Genomic DNA, 17,548 nt, shown 5'->3' with positions numbered 1-17,548 from the left:
AACTAAAATAATGTATGTTCTGCATTGGTGATATGCTGTTCTTAGCATTGCTTATTGCAAGTCTTAGGTACAATTTAACTTCTCCTTGAGCAGTGACAATTTTTTCAGTGTTCTACTAGTTCTATATAACCATAATCATTTTTAAACATTACCTTTATTTGTCCAGAATTATTTACATTATCTCATACACATATGTACCTTGGGCCTGATTCTTCTGTCAGTTATACTTTTACTGAAGACAGTGGAATTATTTCCAATCTAGAACTGTATGAAAGGAGATGTAAGCCTTTTATCTCTATTTCTCTTACAGTACAGCACATTAATGCCTCTATAACCTGTGCCATTACTTGAATCGAAGCGGTGAATGAGAACATCTGACAGTTGGAAATACAAAAGCTGTCTTTGATTATTATTGAACTTCTGTAGCTGATGAGATGTAAGTCATATTCTAAGAAATATATCGTCTGGAAATCATTCAACTGAATATCTTCTTTTACTAGCAATGTGCTGTAAAAGGACCAAATCTTTAATCAAGAAGATTAAACAATACATTTTGGTTGTAACAGGTTAGATAGTAAGGTTCAGAAGATGCTGTAATAAACAATCTTGCTACGTTGCACTAGGTAGTAACAAGTTATTGAGATATACAGACTTCAAGTATTTTTTACAGTAAGTGATTCCCCATCATCTACACTCCCCACCCCTTTTCATTAAACCATGCAGAAATTGTTGGATGAAGAATGTTGGCATACTCCTCTACAGGCAGCAAAAAAGATATTGCTTTTTACATCTGAGAGGATTTTACCCTTTTATGACATCTTTTTGAAACCCAAGTTCACATTATGTAAATATCAGACTTCATTCCTCTCCCTTTGCTGGAAAGCAGTGGCAAGACACACTGGAAAGGGAAAGCCACAATCCATTTCAGAGTTATGGGTAAAATCACTGGTAATGCCTACCACGGATTTTGCAAATATACTATAGAAAAGGGAAGAAATAATACATTTGCAAAACAGAAACAGAATCTGCTTTTTCAGTCCTGTTTTGTATAAAGGCCGAGCACTATAAATCAGAACAAAACAGGATTTTAAAAGGAATGCATATTTAGAATGATACTGACTGTCTGCAATCTTTAACAAATGCTACCTCATGTTTTTCAACATTTTTTTTATATATTTACAGGTTCTGAGGCTATAACATGTGCAACTGGGGTTGTTAAAACTATAAATTCACATCAGTGTGAGACCAAAATCTGACCTGAAGTTTTCTGAAGTTATGTACTTTGTCTTCACACTGCGCTAGGTGTTCTCTTCTTGTTCCGAGGTTCTCTTCAGGATTATCTGTCCTACCTATTATTTCTTGTACTTCCAACTGAATTGTTGCAACATATACGGTCCTTCCAACTTAATTCTTGTGGAAACAGTTTAAACCAGTCTTCAGCTACTTTTTATGAGCATCTCATACTTCTGTCCAGATCAAATCCCCACATAAAACTCTAGTTAGGGGAAATATTAAAGTTGGTTTCTTATATCGCATTTACCAAATACGTGAAAGACATGAATAAGCTTTCAAATGTGCTGTGCTGACTGTTGCTTGCAGTTGAGGTCAGAGTCTTCCACTGATCTGCCAGTCTCCAATAACTGTTCAAAGTGCTGCAAAGGATGCCAGCTGAGTGTCCATTTAACGGTAAATGTTAGTCTTATTCTTGCTCCACTGAATTCAGTAAAGAAAACATTCTTTAATGGAATAGGAGCAAGCTATGACCTCAATATCCAAATCAAAAATTGATCTTTCAGTGATTTTTTTTTTGCAGTCTGTTGCATTAGATCATATCTATATATATCCCTTAATAAATTCACTGTCTTAGCCTATAATCCAGACCTGACCGAAGAGCTGAATAACTGGAACTTGGTTTGCTTTAAGATCGTGGTGGTTTGAAATACTCATTTCTCATATGTGCAGGCTTTTACAGCACATTTCTGTAGTAAGAAATCCAGGTGCATTACTCCTTTTATGTATTTGACATTCTGGTCTGCATTATGTCATGCAGTAAGGCATAGCGTGACACAGCCCAGCGCAGTATAGAAACATAAAGCAATCACATCCTGCATTTCAGGCCAAGAAGTCCTTCGGGTATTTATAGCAGATGTTAACCCCCTGACCTGCTTCTCCTCACCATGGAGTTGCATGAAATTTGATTTGCTCTCTGGAGTTCTTGATGCCAGCTGAGGGAGCTGACTCTTTGCACAAAGGGCTGGGACAAAAGGAATGATGCTCAGGCAGGCTGCACTGTGTGTAGTGCACATCCTCACTGTGTATGTCATTGACTTGTATTTCCCAACTGCGTTCAGATGTGGAGAGATGGAGAGAGATACCAGGCATCTGAGTGAGAACAATACAAAGGATTAGCCATCAGAAACCTTTGGGGCTGTCTTTGACTCCTTAGGCATGGCTTTGGTAGTCTGGCCTTTAAATCTTCATTGTGCTGACGTGCTAAGTCTAGTTAACTCTAGGTGATAAGTCATAGTTTTAAAAAATCTGCTTTGTCATCACTTGTGTGACAGCCCAGTCCAAAACGCAGTGGTATTTCATTCAGTTCTAATGGTAAATGTTGACTTTATCCAGACTTATAATTACAAACTCTCATTGAGACTTAACAGAAGAGGAAAAGCTAGTGACCTTAAAATGTGTACTCTAAACTTATATAACGGGCTTCCTCTATTCCTGTGCGATTTCTGTGTATGCAAATAACTACACTCAGTGCTTCTTTCATTGCATTTAGTAACTTATGGCAGATAACCTTTACATATATTATATGGCATTTCTTGCTATCATTACATAAACTACTTCAACACCTTCTCGTGCTATCACTGACTGCTTTCTTATTAAGCACTGCTGAGAGCAATCCATCAAGGAGTAACTATTCTACTTGCCCGGCAGTGACTGGACCTTACGGTGGCAAACTGACATAATTCTTCTAAAATTGTACCAGCTGAATATCTGTCTAATCACTTTTAGTGTAGGAAGATCATTTCAGAGCACTATTTCTCAGATGAGTGTGGGTCTTGTACTGTTTAAGGAGAAAAAAACTCAAAACACAATTAAGTTCAGTAATTACCTGGTCTTTGTACTACTGCTTGTCCTCCAGTTTCCCCAGGAGAAGGGTAAAATCAAGCTATTTGGATTCTTGCAGGATGGAGACAGTTCGCATTTGGTGTTCAGAAAGGCTACGGCTAGAAACAAAAGTGGTCTTTGATTAAATTAGATTATGTACATTCAGACGTAAATTTAAGGATCATTGCTGATTAAAAAAATGATGAACATTTCTGCAGGTTGGACTTAAATCCTGCTCTGTAAGGTCAAATGCATTTTAGAAGGAATTTCATGGAAGCATAGACAGTTTTATGCCATCCTGTTCCCTTTGAACACACATACGTTGCATTGTTCATGTGTTTTGTTCTGTTCTTCTTACAGTGACAGGATTCTGTGGATGTCTCTAAAATATAAGCCAGAATTCTGCAGGTTTCAGTGCAGAAAACATTGAAAGACTTCAGCTTTCTTTAGAAACAGAAATGCTTTCTCTGTAGGAAGTGCTGACATTTTGAAATTAGTTTTCTTTGAAAGCAAATGAAAAGTTTCTAAATATGAAAAAGACATTAAAATAATCATACTTGGGAATGTCAGAAACATATTTCAGTGACATTAAGCCTCTTATTCAAAGCTAACGTATCTACTTCAAATTAGCATTTTAAAACAATGGCTTTTGTTTCAGACCTTCTTACTGAAATTGTTTTAGTATAATTTACATTGTATAGATTTTCTTTTTTAATCTTTTTTTGTGTGTGTGTGTATGTGTACAGAAGATTTTCACATAAAGCATTTCAAGATGCTTTGCTGGAGACTGAAAATCAACAGGATACAACCGTCAGTTCCATTTTAGCACAGGGCTGAGAGTGTCTGAACATGATAATTTTAGGCATAAAAATAGATGTGTACAGGTAGACATTGAGGATGAGCTTTCCTTTGTCTCCTACTGTGAAGGACATACATTTTTGGATGCCAGGAATTTTACTCCACAAGAAAGCATCCAATGACTGAAACTCATTTTAGCCATTTCCTTTAGATTAAATTCTAATGAACAAGACTGAGGCATGTGTAATTTGTCTTTCACACACAAGCCAGACTGTACCTAGGAAAAAGAATCATTGAAATAGATTATTATAGTAAGTTAATCTCTTGATGTATGAATAAATTGTTTTGTAAAGGGAAGGATATAAATTATTATAATTCCCTGATAACTTATTTCTCTGGCAAAGAGCTTAATGAAACCAGACGCAAATGTATCATATTCTTATGACAGTATTTGTATGGGGGTCATATTTTTCCTTTGACTTCTAACCAAATAGTTTGTGCTTAATGTCAGTGAAAGTTTACGAGAATTATTTTTCTGTAACAAAACTACAGGAATACCCATAGATCATCGATTTGACTTTAAAATGACTACCAGCATTCTCATTCTGTGTTTTCGTTCTGGACAATTTAAACAATTAAGAATTAAAAGATAATTTGTAATTAATTTTTTGTAACTGAAAGGAATCCAGGCAGAAAATTCCTGTTTAAAAGCGGATATCATTGCAAGTAGAGAAGTAACAATTATTTTTCAGGATTTCTTGACCTGTTTAATCAAGTTCCTATGATTAGGGAAAAGATCTCATTTTTGACTTGCATACTTCTCTTTATTTATCTCTTATTTCTTTAACAGGTAATTAATGTTAAATATGCAACTTACTCTTCCGTAGAGAAAAGCAATATGGATTTTATTCACAGGATAATTTAATTTCCATCAGTATTTTAACTTCAATAGATTCAGAATTTTCTTGATGAATAGAAAGAAATACAACTGAAGGAAAGTTAGTTTTGTTATCGATGAATCAGGAAATACCATGCATTTCACTTTGAGAGCAGTGTTAACTGGAGTATCAAGCAGCAGAATTTAAATTCATGCCAGAATTTATAAGAAGCTCTCATAATTAACGTATTACAACTAGATATTTTGTAGATGAGTGGGGAAACACTTGAGCTATCTATTGAGATATCTTAAGATGTAAGAAACAGAGTATACAGGTTGTAGAGAAATAGAGTGTTAAGCTCTTCAGGTACTTTTTGCTATAAAGATCTTCTAGCTGTTTAATTCCTTAAGTATATGCTACTGAAAACTTTAACAGTGATTATTTTCTTTTAGAAGATGACCTTTGCATGGATTAGTGTAGATATTTAATAAGCGGGATATTACAAAAACAGGTGAGCATGACACAGGCAGGACAGCTGACAGCATTAAATGTTTAGTTTGCTGATGCAGGCCTAATAGGCATGCACATCTCTCACACGAGGTGTTAAGTCTGGGTCAGTGCAGCCTAGTAATTTTTTACGTCTGGGGAGGTTAGAAGTGCAGTTCCCTTCCATAAAAAAGGATGCACGTGGTGTGAGGGGCTTGCAGTGTGGGAGCATGCTGGCCCCATTGTGCAGGGTGGGCAGCGTGGGCTTCCCCTGCTCTGCTGCGAGCGGGCTGGGGGATGTGAGGGGAAGGCCTGCGGGGCCCAGGCCCACAGGGATTTCACACCTTTATCTAGTCAGTTGGTTTGGGATCTGGAAAGTTTCTTGCTTTTTTGAAGGCAGGCCTGAGCCAGTGCCTCTTACAAAAGCTTTGGCTTTAAATCAACTGCCTTCTTTTAATAGGTCATCAGAAATAGCAGGCAAGAGTAGGCTCTGCAAACATTCCATCTTAATTATGAGTCTTCCGAAGAAAATAATTTTTACAGGTAAAATTCACAGAATTTTTCTACATTTCTGAAATATTTTACCATTTTTTTTTCTTTTGTAACACAGAAAACATCCTTTCTAACCTGTCAGGCTTACCCCAGAAAGAATTTCCCCTACTAATCAAATCTCCCTAAATTTAAATCAATCAGGTTGGAATTTTTTTTTGTGTGTTTGTTGAGAGCACCACCTAACCTGAAAAGATAAATTGTAAACAATACTAAGCAGGGCTTGCATCTTGCTGTCACAGCCTGTGGAGCTGCAAAGAACTGAAAGAGGTAAAACTCTGGGAAAATTGTAATTTGAAAAGTTACGTAATCCTGGAAGGAGGAAAAAGCATCCTGGTCTCTTAGAAACTTTGCAAATTCTCTGGTGCTGTGTTGTGGAAATCTGTGGCTTTCTACAAGAATGAGGGAAGGGAACCAATTTTTAGTCTTGTACTCCAAAGATTCTGTGCTTGTAGATTAAAATATGATTGATTTCTTAAAATTTCGTTTGCCAGGATGTTTGATGGACATGGCCAGATTCGCATCATGTCTCCTTGAATGCTTTATTCTATAGGCACTTATCAGCAGTTGCTGTCTGTAAAATGTATTAGATGTGTCTGTTAATACTCTGACAGTTAATAAGTTCTCGGTTGGTTCAGGAACTAGAAGTATTTGTTCATGTTTGAAGATTAATAATAGGTTAAGTTTGTCGTTTAAAGGAAAAAGGAATCCTCTTCTCCTCAGTTTACTCCAGCCTCCAAATATGATTCTCTTTTTGGTGCGTGACAGTTCTAAAGTTTTACTTTAAAGTGTAATTTTAAAGAGTATTTAGACTAGCAGCTCCTGATTTTGGAAACTCTCAGCTACTGCTGCGAAAGTTTAATAACTGAATCAGTTCAGCTAAATTTAGCAGCTGATTGTGATTCAGATGGTGACTGTACACTGTGCTGCAGTACAGTATTTAGAGCCAGCCTACCTCCAAATGCCCCCAGAAAGCAGCACACAGCTTTACACTGAACTTGTAAATGAACTGGTCTCTGCAACAGCCTTGCTGCAGTGACTGACACGTTCCTGGTACCTGAACAAGGATGCAGGCGGCTGCACTGCTCACTGATGCTGCTTGGCTGCAGCAAGGGGTTTGCTGAATCTGTACTCCTGTTTAACCCATACAAAAATGCAAGATTTAATACAACTCAGTGTGTTTACAGCAAGAGCTATGAACAAGAAAGCTGGGGATGAGTTACTTTCTAATGCAATTTCTAGCCTATTAGCAGTAGATCTATAGAGTTTTGGGTCTTCCTCCTCCTTACACTTGTTTGTACCAAATCAATTGCTTTTTTAACAGATTATGGTGAAACTACAGGAAGCAGACTGAATTTGGTAGGGCAGGAGAAGGAGTTTGGACATAAAGAAGGTAGAGAGGGGATCTTTGACAATAGCAATAAATAGGTTAATTGATCTCTCTTTGTGAAAGTGGTCACTGATAAGGTCATGGCTCAGCAGCCCAATTTAAAATGTGCTTCATTTTAAAATGTCAGCATTAAACAAGAGTGATCAGACATTGGATATTTGAGACTCATTCTGATACTTGCTTGCTGAACGATGCATCTATTCCTGTGCTGGTTTGCGTATTTCATTTTAGTAAACAAAGAGCATACTAAAATCGTTTTAATAAAAGTCTGTGGACACAAGAAATTTGAGAACAAGTTGTGCCCAGTATAAGGTAAATTAATTGTCAAGTGTAGTGTTGCCTAGGATCAGACCTTGTAATACTTCCAATAATAACCATGTTTCCAACTCACAACTCATAAACAGCTCCATACAATTCCAGAAATGGAGACTGTGAGCAAACCCCCTTGAGCTATTTCTGACCAGAGGAGATGGAGCAGCTCTGGAAATGTGATGAAAGCTTTCTACTCTCCATCTGCAGTCCATACTCAAATGGAGGATCAATGAGTTTAATGAAGTATTTGAGCTGAATGAAAAGTAGCTAGATTCTTTCTGCCAGACATCTAATCCTCTTCAAAACCTTTCCACTTAATTTTGACTATCATCTGCTTTCTTCCCCACTCCCTTGTATGCTGAGATGGCTCAACAGACACACATCCTTTCTAAATGTCCATCTCTCGATTCCTGCTCTTTATGTCCTGTTCTCTTTTTGTTTCATCTCTGCTCTGACTTTTTTCATCTCTTTGTGCTGTCTTATTCTTCAAAACTGCTGTCATGTCTCTCGTCTTTATCAACTGCTGCACCCATCTTCTGTCAGATTTCTTGAACAAAACTAGTGCAAATGGCTTAACTCACCTCTGTCTGTTAACTGAAATGGCTCTAAAGCTGTATTTACTCCATATTCATTGACAGGAGTAGATTATTAAGCAGAATTAGATAAAATTGCAATCCAGAAGACATGCCTTTTATTCAGAAATATGAAATCTTCTGACATGTAATGATATGCTTGTGTATTTAATTACATTGCTCATTTCCCAAGTCAGTGTTTCTTTCTTCTGGTTGTAAGCCACTCACTTTATTCTCATTTGTCCATTTACCTAGGATTCCTCACTTAGAAATGTACTGTACTTTAAAAAGAGGCACCAGTACTGTAACACTGCCTGTTGCCTTGGTAATCCCATTGCATGGGTATTTCATGATTACCTGTGTTTTTTAAGATTTGCATTGTTCATACTGCACTGCCTCTGCTATGTTTGACAGCAACCAGGAAAATTTATTTTTCTCTGAGCTTTGCCATTTTCTTCAGAAGAGTTTTTGAGGTCAGTAACATCTACAAAAATCATGAAGTTCTGTGTTTGAATCTTCCTACTTTTCAGCCCATTTCTCCCAAACTAAATGACAACGAAAGAAGAAGCCCTATTTCATTTTGCGGTATAGGTTTAACGTTTGAAATTAAAAATAATAGGATGGGCTTGCTCTGCTAATCCAGAGCTGATAGGATAGAGATTCTTGTAGGAAGAGATCTCATAAAGTAGGCAGCACCCCACAATGAATGTATTTAGCACTTGCGTGTTATAGATGTTGAATAACAAGCAAAATTTTCTTGCCTCCTGAAACAGCTTTCATCATCCTCAATAGGCTTATGTCAGGGAATATCAGTACAGAGTTCAAATTATATCTCCCTATTCATGTATTTAATTATCTTTCAACTTCATATGGGCACTGTGCAAATGTGTAGGTAAATAGAGAAGATCTAATCACTTGACCATGACACCTGTGCCAATAACCTCATTCCCACACAGAGAACCAGGTCGTGTGGAGGTCCTGTTTCCTGTTTAAAGGTGGCTTCATGCTCTGCATTTCACAGTGTTTGTTGTTGTTGTTGTTATTTTGTTCTTTTTCCAGGCCCAGACCGAACTTGGTGGGCATAAATTTTTCATTCCAACACTGGTAGCATGAAAAAGAGGATCCTGAGAGAAGCCTGCTTTGAAACTCCCATTTTCTTGCCTCTCATTTCTCTCAGCTTTTTCTAAAGTTGACGTGTTCTTCCTTATATGCCTCTAGGGAAACAAAATATGGGCCTGATTTATAGTACCCAAAAATGATCTCAGTTGCTTAATAGTTGTGTCACACTGTGTATGACACAGCTTACTGCTTTTTGGAATTAAAATTACCATCAGTAGACTTTCAAAGAGATTGGGTTCTCCAGATGAGCTTATGTCCTGAATGAATTATACTGAATGCATGTAGTTAGGGTAAGCAAAAGTAGTCATTGAACTTAATCTGTAGGCGAAAAAGAAGGGTATGAGTAAGGCTCCTAATTTGTACGGTAATACAAATGACAGAAGTAGCCTAGTGTGACTCATAATAAAATGAGTTATGACTTCAGCAATTGACTAAAAGTTGTGGCTCAGTCCCAGAGGTTTCAGTTTTCCCATCTCTGCATATCCTCACTTCAAGCTGTCTTTAATCTTTTAGTATTAGTGATGGAAGACTAAATTGTGCTGCTCCATGGTTTCAGGATGGAATGTACTTAATAATACCTTGACTTGTGATCTTTGGGATGGAAGAAAAATTAGTTTAATTCTTAAGTTATGTGTTTTTTTCTTGAAAAGTGAGAAAAAAATAATCTTCAAGATGTTTGGTTTCCTTTTGGTAATACAGCCAAATACAGTATTAAATGAAAGAAATAATTTGACTGATAGGTTTTCAGTTTCTGATCAAAAGGACATGTTAATGTGGATTGGTTTTAACTTATATTAGAAAAGTGTTGTGTTCAAATATCTACTCATCTTTTTTGATGTGTTTTGTCATGCAAGACTGAGTAAACATTAATGTTTATTTTTATATTTAAAATGTTTTTACATAAATTAATTCATACATTCATACATTTAATTCACAACTTTATGACTATAATTTGCATCTTTATTTTGCTATTCACAATCTGAAAGAGAATCAGACATACTGTAGTTTTCATGCAGATTGGGATTACATGGTAACCACAGATATTTTGAATGTGCAGTAACAGAATGAGGAAACAATCCAGACAGTGAGTTAAATATTTTTGTTTCCCCTCTTGAAAAAGTCCATGTTTTCACTTCTTCTTCTTCTTCTTCTTTTTTTTTTTTTTTCTTTCCCTCATCTTTCACTTCCCAGTGTTAACCATTTAACACATCTAAGATGTTAGGAAGGCAAAAGCCAACATAATTTAACCAGACAATTTTGGACTAGATCCAACTTCTCAGAGTAGTTCCAGGTCAGTTTTACTGTCACAAGGCATCCTTATCTGATCAAAGCATATCTCACCTGGCAATTTTTGAATTGTAAAGAAGTGATTTTTATGGCATGTAAGTTTAGGCATGATATAGTGCAGTCACAAAAGAACACGAAGACCATTCTTCTCCCCAGTCCCTTCCCCAGAGGAGCTCAGTCTCTACCTTTTCCTTTCTCTGCTCTTTGCAGAAACATTATTATTCAGTTCCTGATTGTCCAGAGCCTTACCAGCTTTCTGGTTTACCCCTGATTTTAATGTTCCTTGGTGAAGACATCAGGGTCAGTCTTTTATAGGAAATACCTTGGGAATCTCAGACAAAACTGCAGAAGAGCATGTCAGAAGAGCCAGTGCATTGGCTAAGGATATGGTCAGTAGTTTATGTACATCAATAAACAGAAACCTTCTTTGAGAAGTTGCTGTATATCATTTAATATGCAAAGCTACCATAGCAGTTGCAGGCTGTCTGCAGTTCACCTCATAAACTCTGCTTTGGAGAGGAATTTTTTCATTTCTATCTCTGTTCATGTTGTGGGTAGTACTTTTTTTCTTCCACCTGTAAGTAAGAACTTTCAACTTAGCTCATGTTCTGCCTTTGCAAACTTAAGCTTCCTTGTCCAGTGAGATGTGGGTGAGGATCTCATCTGCACTTACTGTAAGTATATGCAATTTTTTTCTATCATCTCAGCTGCTATAATTTTCCTTATGGAGTTTAATTTAAGACAAGGATGGTTTGTTCATTCCTACATTTTTGAAGATGTGCATTGTCATGACTCACTTCATGAAAAATCTAGGAGTGAATACTCCATACGTTAGCATTGGCAATGAGGATGAAACATTTAGTTCTTTTTCTTCCCTTCCTGTAAGGAAAATATATTAAAAAAAAAATAAAATAAAAAAACAGTCATCAAAATAAAATGTATGTTGAGTCATAGCTATCAAACAAACAAGCAGTTCTTTCCTTTTGATGACTGAAATAATTGACTATTCTAAAATGAATATTCACAGAGAAGTGGTGATTGTTACTGAATGTTCAGGTCAGTTGTGGCACTAAATCAGGACACCAAGACACAAAGTGAACTAACTGGGTTTAATAGGTCATGGTTTTCATCCCTCCCTCACCTCAGCACGAGTGCAAAAAATCAGAGAACTGGGGCACTATCTATTTTCTTATTTAAGATTTGTGTTTGGAAATTCTGAACAGCTCCTTTCTCCAGGACCAGGGCTCTACACTTTGTAATGAGCTCAGGAAAAAAAAAAAAAAAGTTTCATAGAAATCTCTCTAGCACCTGATTTTTACATGTTTTGATCCCTTTTTCAGAGCCAGATTTCACCTGTGATGATGTTTATCTCCTATTTAATTGGAAAACACGTTGGGGATACGAAAACGTAGCCCTGTGCTAACAATCACTTCCAGAGGTTAACACTCCGCTTCAGTGGCAAGGCATGTACCCTCCAGAGATGAGGGCTGTTTGGATTGGAGATTTGGCACCTAATGGAATTATTTTAACTGAACAGATCAAAGGGTAGAAACTGAGCAAAGAGATTCTGCTGTTGAACAACTGATGGATGGCCTCATTTGCCTACAAAAAAGCTGCCTTCAGTGGGCGCCACAGGGAAGTCATTCCAGTATAGTGTGAAAATCCGACAGAATTACTGAATGAATGGCCCTTTTACAGTCGTGGGATCTAAAATAAAGCCTACAGCTGTGCAGCCAGGAACTTCTCTGTATAGCGGCAAGAAACACAGGACAATTCAGGGCACCGTTCCACGCCAGGCTTAATCCAGTCTGTCACCCATATATCTCTCCTCCAAATAAATTAGTTTCCCATCGGATCAGTGAGTCATATTCCAGCAATGCAGCAAATGACTAAATTTAATATGAGGAAAGGGTGAGGGACATGTCAATGGAGCTAGGAGGGGAAAGGAGACGGAATTAAACCATCACTTTTAGCAGCAACACACAGTTTGATGAAATTAAGCACAACATGAAGCTGTGCCTTCAGAGAGTTTGGGTAAACTGGAGATAAATTAGAAAAAAATAATTGGAAGCCCCTTGCTGTGAGGAGTAAGTAGTACAGTGTGGTTTTGAAGCATCTCTACTAAGGAGGGAAACATTTGAGGATGTTTTTGTGAAGACTTAAATCTCTGGAAAATGAGAATTTACCTGTATCAGACTGGAACAATTGTTTTTCCAGTCAGATTTTTACAAACGTCTGACCTATTTAAGCAGTTTACTTCTCATTTCCTATCTGTTTAGGCTGACCCTGCTATGCATCTGCAACAGCTGTTTCTGAATTTTTCTCAAATTGATTTTACAAATGGTGAATGTTAACTCATTCTGGTCACAAATAGGCTGAAACACCAGCTCACACAACGTTTTAATGTCCCATCTGCATTCCTTTTCATCTTCTTCATTCATTGCTTTTTCCTACGATTCCTGCTCTCTGAAAGACCATCACTGTTTAATTCCTGTGCCATCTTTTTTTCATGGCACTCTGGAGCAGCAGCGTTTTTTATAATTCTGCTTTTTTCCTGCAGAGGGCCAGTTCAACCCATTTGAGTCCCACATCCATCTGGTGCAGCACATACACTATCTGACATTGGGGCAGGTTTATAAGTAGAGCACTGAGAGCAATTAGCATTTGAATTAAAGCTACCTGTGGATAACAACAGGTGATTACCCTATTTAACAGCTGTTAAGTGGTGTTATTTGCCAGCTATAGACCACAGGCTGAGTGAATTGTGTGCATACAAATGGGAGTTACTGTGCATACAAATGGACGACAGTAATTAAATAATATTTTTTAAATTGCAACAGTCATATGTAGATGTTGGATCAAAGCAGGTAGTAAAAGGAGGGTTTGGGAAGTATTGTAGAATGTAGGACAGTAACATCATTAAGGTTAAAGAGCAGTGTGTGTTTTGGCAGCCAGTGGTTTGTTCTAGAAGTAAAAAGAAAAAACAAAGCTTGCTATTTATTCTGATTCAGCTTCTGGCAAACAGAGAAAATAGTAAGAAACTAGAGCACAAGATTATTTTCTCCTTCTGTTTTAGCTCTACGTTTCCAACAAGGCTTAATCAACCTCAGCGTTCCTTGGAAAGCCCAGCATTGTTCCTGCCCTACGTGCCTCCTTGCCTCCTCGCATATGTGGGAGAAGCTGCTTCGCTAACTCGCTCCCTTCTGTGCTGGGGGTGGATGAATGTCTTTTCTGAGCATTTGCTTCGCATATGGCCGTGCAACATCCTCTTAAATCCGTGTGGGGTCTGTCCCATGGTTCTGCTTCTCATATTGCTGCGTAATATCTCATGGAGTCTGGCTGCACCTTTTCCTGTAGCCATTCTCATTTGCTGAAAAGTTTTTCTTATGATCCTCTTCTCCAAGGGCACGGATTTTCAATGACTTTTTAAGGCCTCCCAAGGCGTCTGAAGGGAATCTATCCTCTGAGAATGCCTGATCAGATTTTTGCTTAAGTATTTGCTTGCACTGTTAAAACTAAATTATTTTATCAATGACGATTGGTGTCATTGCTACTCCAGAGCTGCCTGAGTTTTGTGTAAGTGCAACTGTTACAAATTACAGGATGAGCTTAAATTTTTCCCTGTGGCATAATTATCTATTCAGTTTTAAATCTCCCATGATTTGCAAATGTGCATTCTCACTGAGTTAGTATGAATAGAGATGTCCATTCATGTACATACAGGTATTCGGTACTCAGTTCCAGAATGCTGGAATGCAGGGTCAATGCTACAGCTTAAAATGGATGGCTGTTGATTTTTTTACTAATGAGCGCTGCCTGATTAAGGCATTTACTGTACGGCGTATTTGAACTGAAATTAAATGCTTGTTAACCTTCTGATGCTAGCCAATTGTGTGCTACATCCAGCCGGAAAATTATTTTAGTGACAATCTTAGTTAACTGGAATTTGATGCAGATCAGTACTGAATCCATCTGCTATTAAGAGGCTGGTAATGACTTAAAGAAGTTTTCGTTAAAGCACTGTAGCCCTCAGTCATAGTGACATTGCAGAAGGCCCAAACTGTTCACAGATGAGCTGTATGTCATCAAAACAGTTATTTGAATAAAGTTCAATGAGGGTTGGATACATAAACACCTTTAAATATGTCTTAGGGTTATCCAGGGATCGTTACCTAGGTGATGGTAATGCTCACCCATTTTTTTCCCCTAAATTTAGGCCAGAGGCAAACTCCATGCTTGTGGGCAGGCTGATTTACAACCTATACATTACTCATTTTTAATTTACTCACTTGCTCTCAAGCAGGAAATTATATATTTTTTCATAAATAGTTTCCTGTCACAAGTACCTTTAGAAGCTGTTTCTCCTTCCAAACAGAATTTTGCTGCCAATAAGTGTTTTCTTAAGTCTCTAGTCCTAGGATAGTGCCAAATTCTACATTGGTACAAGTCTCTGTTCAGATTGTGCTAAACTTGTGCCGTAGCCAAGCTTAAATAGCTTTCTTTATTTTAAAACCAGAAGATACTGCACTGTGTGTACAGTATCCTTGCTATTAGCAGCTGGGCATCTTAATTTGTCTCAAGATCAATGTGAAAAACAACACGAATCTTTTTTTCCTTTGCATCCATGTTGAGTGATTGGTATCTTGGATGAACAGACGGTCTCCTGGTATAGGAAGAGCACATAGGCCAGCTCAAGGTGGGAGACATGCTGGCCCCATACCGGAAAAGGAAAAGCCCCAGGAAAGCATTGATAAATCAGTTCTCTGCAGAGAGCATGTGGCACGTGGCCCTGCCTCCCCAGGGCTTGCTGCAGGGCAGGGAGATCAGCTGAATTCATCTTGCCCTTCTGATTCCTTCCTCCTGCTAATCTATATCTGACGGAATTATTTCACGCAATACAAATCCAAATGTGTCTATTTAAAGATAACCAGCCAAAATACAAATATATATAGAGAGATCTAGATATTTTTTAAAAATTAAAATAGAATAGTTTAAAGTGCAGAGAGGATAAGGGGAAGAAGATAACTGCACGTTCTTGACCACTGACAGGCTTTAGCTTGGATATCTGATGAATCACAATGCCTGCAATGAGAATTTGGTGTTTTGGTGCAGACCTAAAACTGTTCTCTATTCAGGAGGAAGACATTTGTCTCTAAGTCATGAGACAAAGCAACTTTCAAATTCATTTTGTTATATAGCAAAGTCATTTGAAATCTTTTTCAGGGGTGTAGGTTTTTAACGCTGTGACTGATAATAGCTCTTATGAAAATAGTAGTTTAAGTAAACCACATGCCCACATGACCTACAAACATGCAAAATTAATTCATAAGCTTAGTTGTTACTTAATGATGACATTAAGCTGCAAAGGAAATTATAGTATGCTGTAAATATTTTGATTTGCTCTCTGTTTTTATGTTTTGCAGTGACATATTAATCCATCAGGAAGAAAATATAGAAAATGCAAATGCATATTAACTAACAGATTACTAATATATGAAAGAAATATGGCAATTGGGGTACTTTATTGGAGATGCAAATCTTTTTTTTATTAGTGTGGCATGAAAATCTAATAAATAAAAGATGAAAGAAACTTCATTTAATTAAGCTACTGCATTGTAATGCTAGAACTATTGATAGAATAGCTATTTAACAACATAGTAATGAATGCTCAGTTGTCACAGCCTTGGAAGGTGTAATGCAGTGGTTTAATGCAACATTATTTCTTTTCTCATCCTTGCTTTTAAACACTGCTCAATATCAGTCATGTTTGTGTTCAGTTGTTTCCAATCAATTACAGAAAAAAGAACGCTACACATACTTCTTTTTTTTTGTTACTTAAAAAGTGCCATCCTGATCACTATAAAAAGCGAGTGAATAAACCTTATTCAGCCATTATTTTTTCACAATGCTTATAATAAATAATTCTTGCAATAAATAAACTAAACTTTGTTAGTAAATAATAAAGTAAATGCATCAGGCTGGGAAGGTTTATGTGTTCCTTGCAGAACAGAGACACACTCTTCAATGTTCAAATACCCAGGGGTAATATTTAATTAACCCACTCGGTTATAAATTCATGCAGACTTTTCTTTGTCGTAATAAAACCCAGAGCAGAAAAAGCCCTAGAATTTCTCCTCTCTCAGATACCTACTATTATTAATTTACAATTGTTTATTCAGAAAACCATTGCCAATAGTGGTGGTTAAGGGCTCTGGTGGCCCTCGGAACTTTTTTATGTTCATGTGCTAACGGTCTGTGTTCTGAACACTGGTTTGTGACAAACCAGTCATCGTCTTGTCTAAACTCACCAGGTAGTTCTAGATTCACATCAGTGCTCTAGTCACATCTCTACTAGACGTTCTTTTGGTGCTTTTGGTGCCCTACACTTGCTCTGCCCAGCTGCTCCCCATCAGTGAGACATTTACTATCGATACCCCTATTAGATATGGCCATCAATGCAGATCCTTGCCAAAAGAGTGCAAATGGGGATATAACACAACCGAAACAGCCAAGACTTGGCCATTCAGTATATTTCTGACATGCGGGACTATATCAAAGTAATTGCCATCAATTATAATTATCCTTGAATTGCGTGAGCTAGTCGTGTTCACACGATATGTAGCTGTTGACTCTCGTTAGAGTAGGTTTATATGGGAATGAGACAGTTAGAAAGAGACGGTCATTCTTACCCAGCTATCACATTTCTGACCTCCTCAGAGTCCACTGCTTAAACAAAATCTAATCCAAACAGGGCAAAGTGCTTTTGGTGTTCGCTGTTGAAACCTCCCAGAATCTTTAAACCATCAGCTTTTGTGGTTCACTGACTACCTGAATGAATTATTTTCAACTGATTTGGCACATCTTCAAAGGAACAGATGGTTCCATCTTTACTGCAAAGACAATAACTGCAGCAACAACAAAATAATCTGTGAGTCTGCCTAGAAACTCCTTAAATATAAGGGAGAGCTTGATGACCATCTTACATTTCTGACAATTATCTCAAGGAAGAAATATATTTAACAAGAAAATCACATTATAATTTA

General features: G+C 37.3%; 1 protein-coding gene across 1 annotated transcript in view; it reads left to right on the top strand.

The window, feature by feature from the left end:
• The window catches only part of LOC308199585 (uncharacterized protein), a 139,246-nt gene that overhangs the window by 101,810 nt on the left and 19,888 nt on the right, over positions 1-17,548 (top strand). The window contains exon 9 of the mRNA XM_080603943.1: positions 5,737-5,819. Coding sequence (XP_080460069.1) covers positions 5,737-5,819 — 83 coding nt within the window. The remainder of the gene's footprint in view (positions 1-5,736; positions 5,820-17,548) is intronic.

The sequence above is a fragment of the Anser brachyrhynchus genome (genome assembly GCF_964034855.1).
Source record: "Anser brachyrhynchus genome assembly, chromosome: 9".
NCBI lineage: Eukaryota > Metazoa > Chordata > Aves > Anseriformes > Anatidae > Anser > Anser brachyrhynchus.
This window is presented reverse-complemented; position numbering and strand designations above follow the sequence as displayed.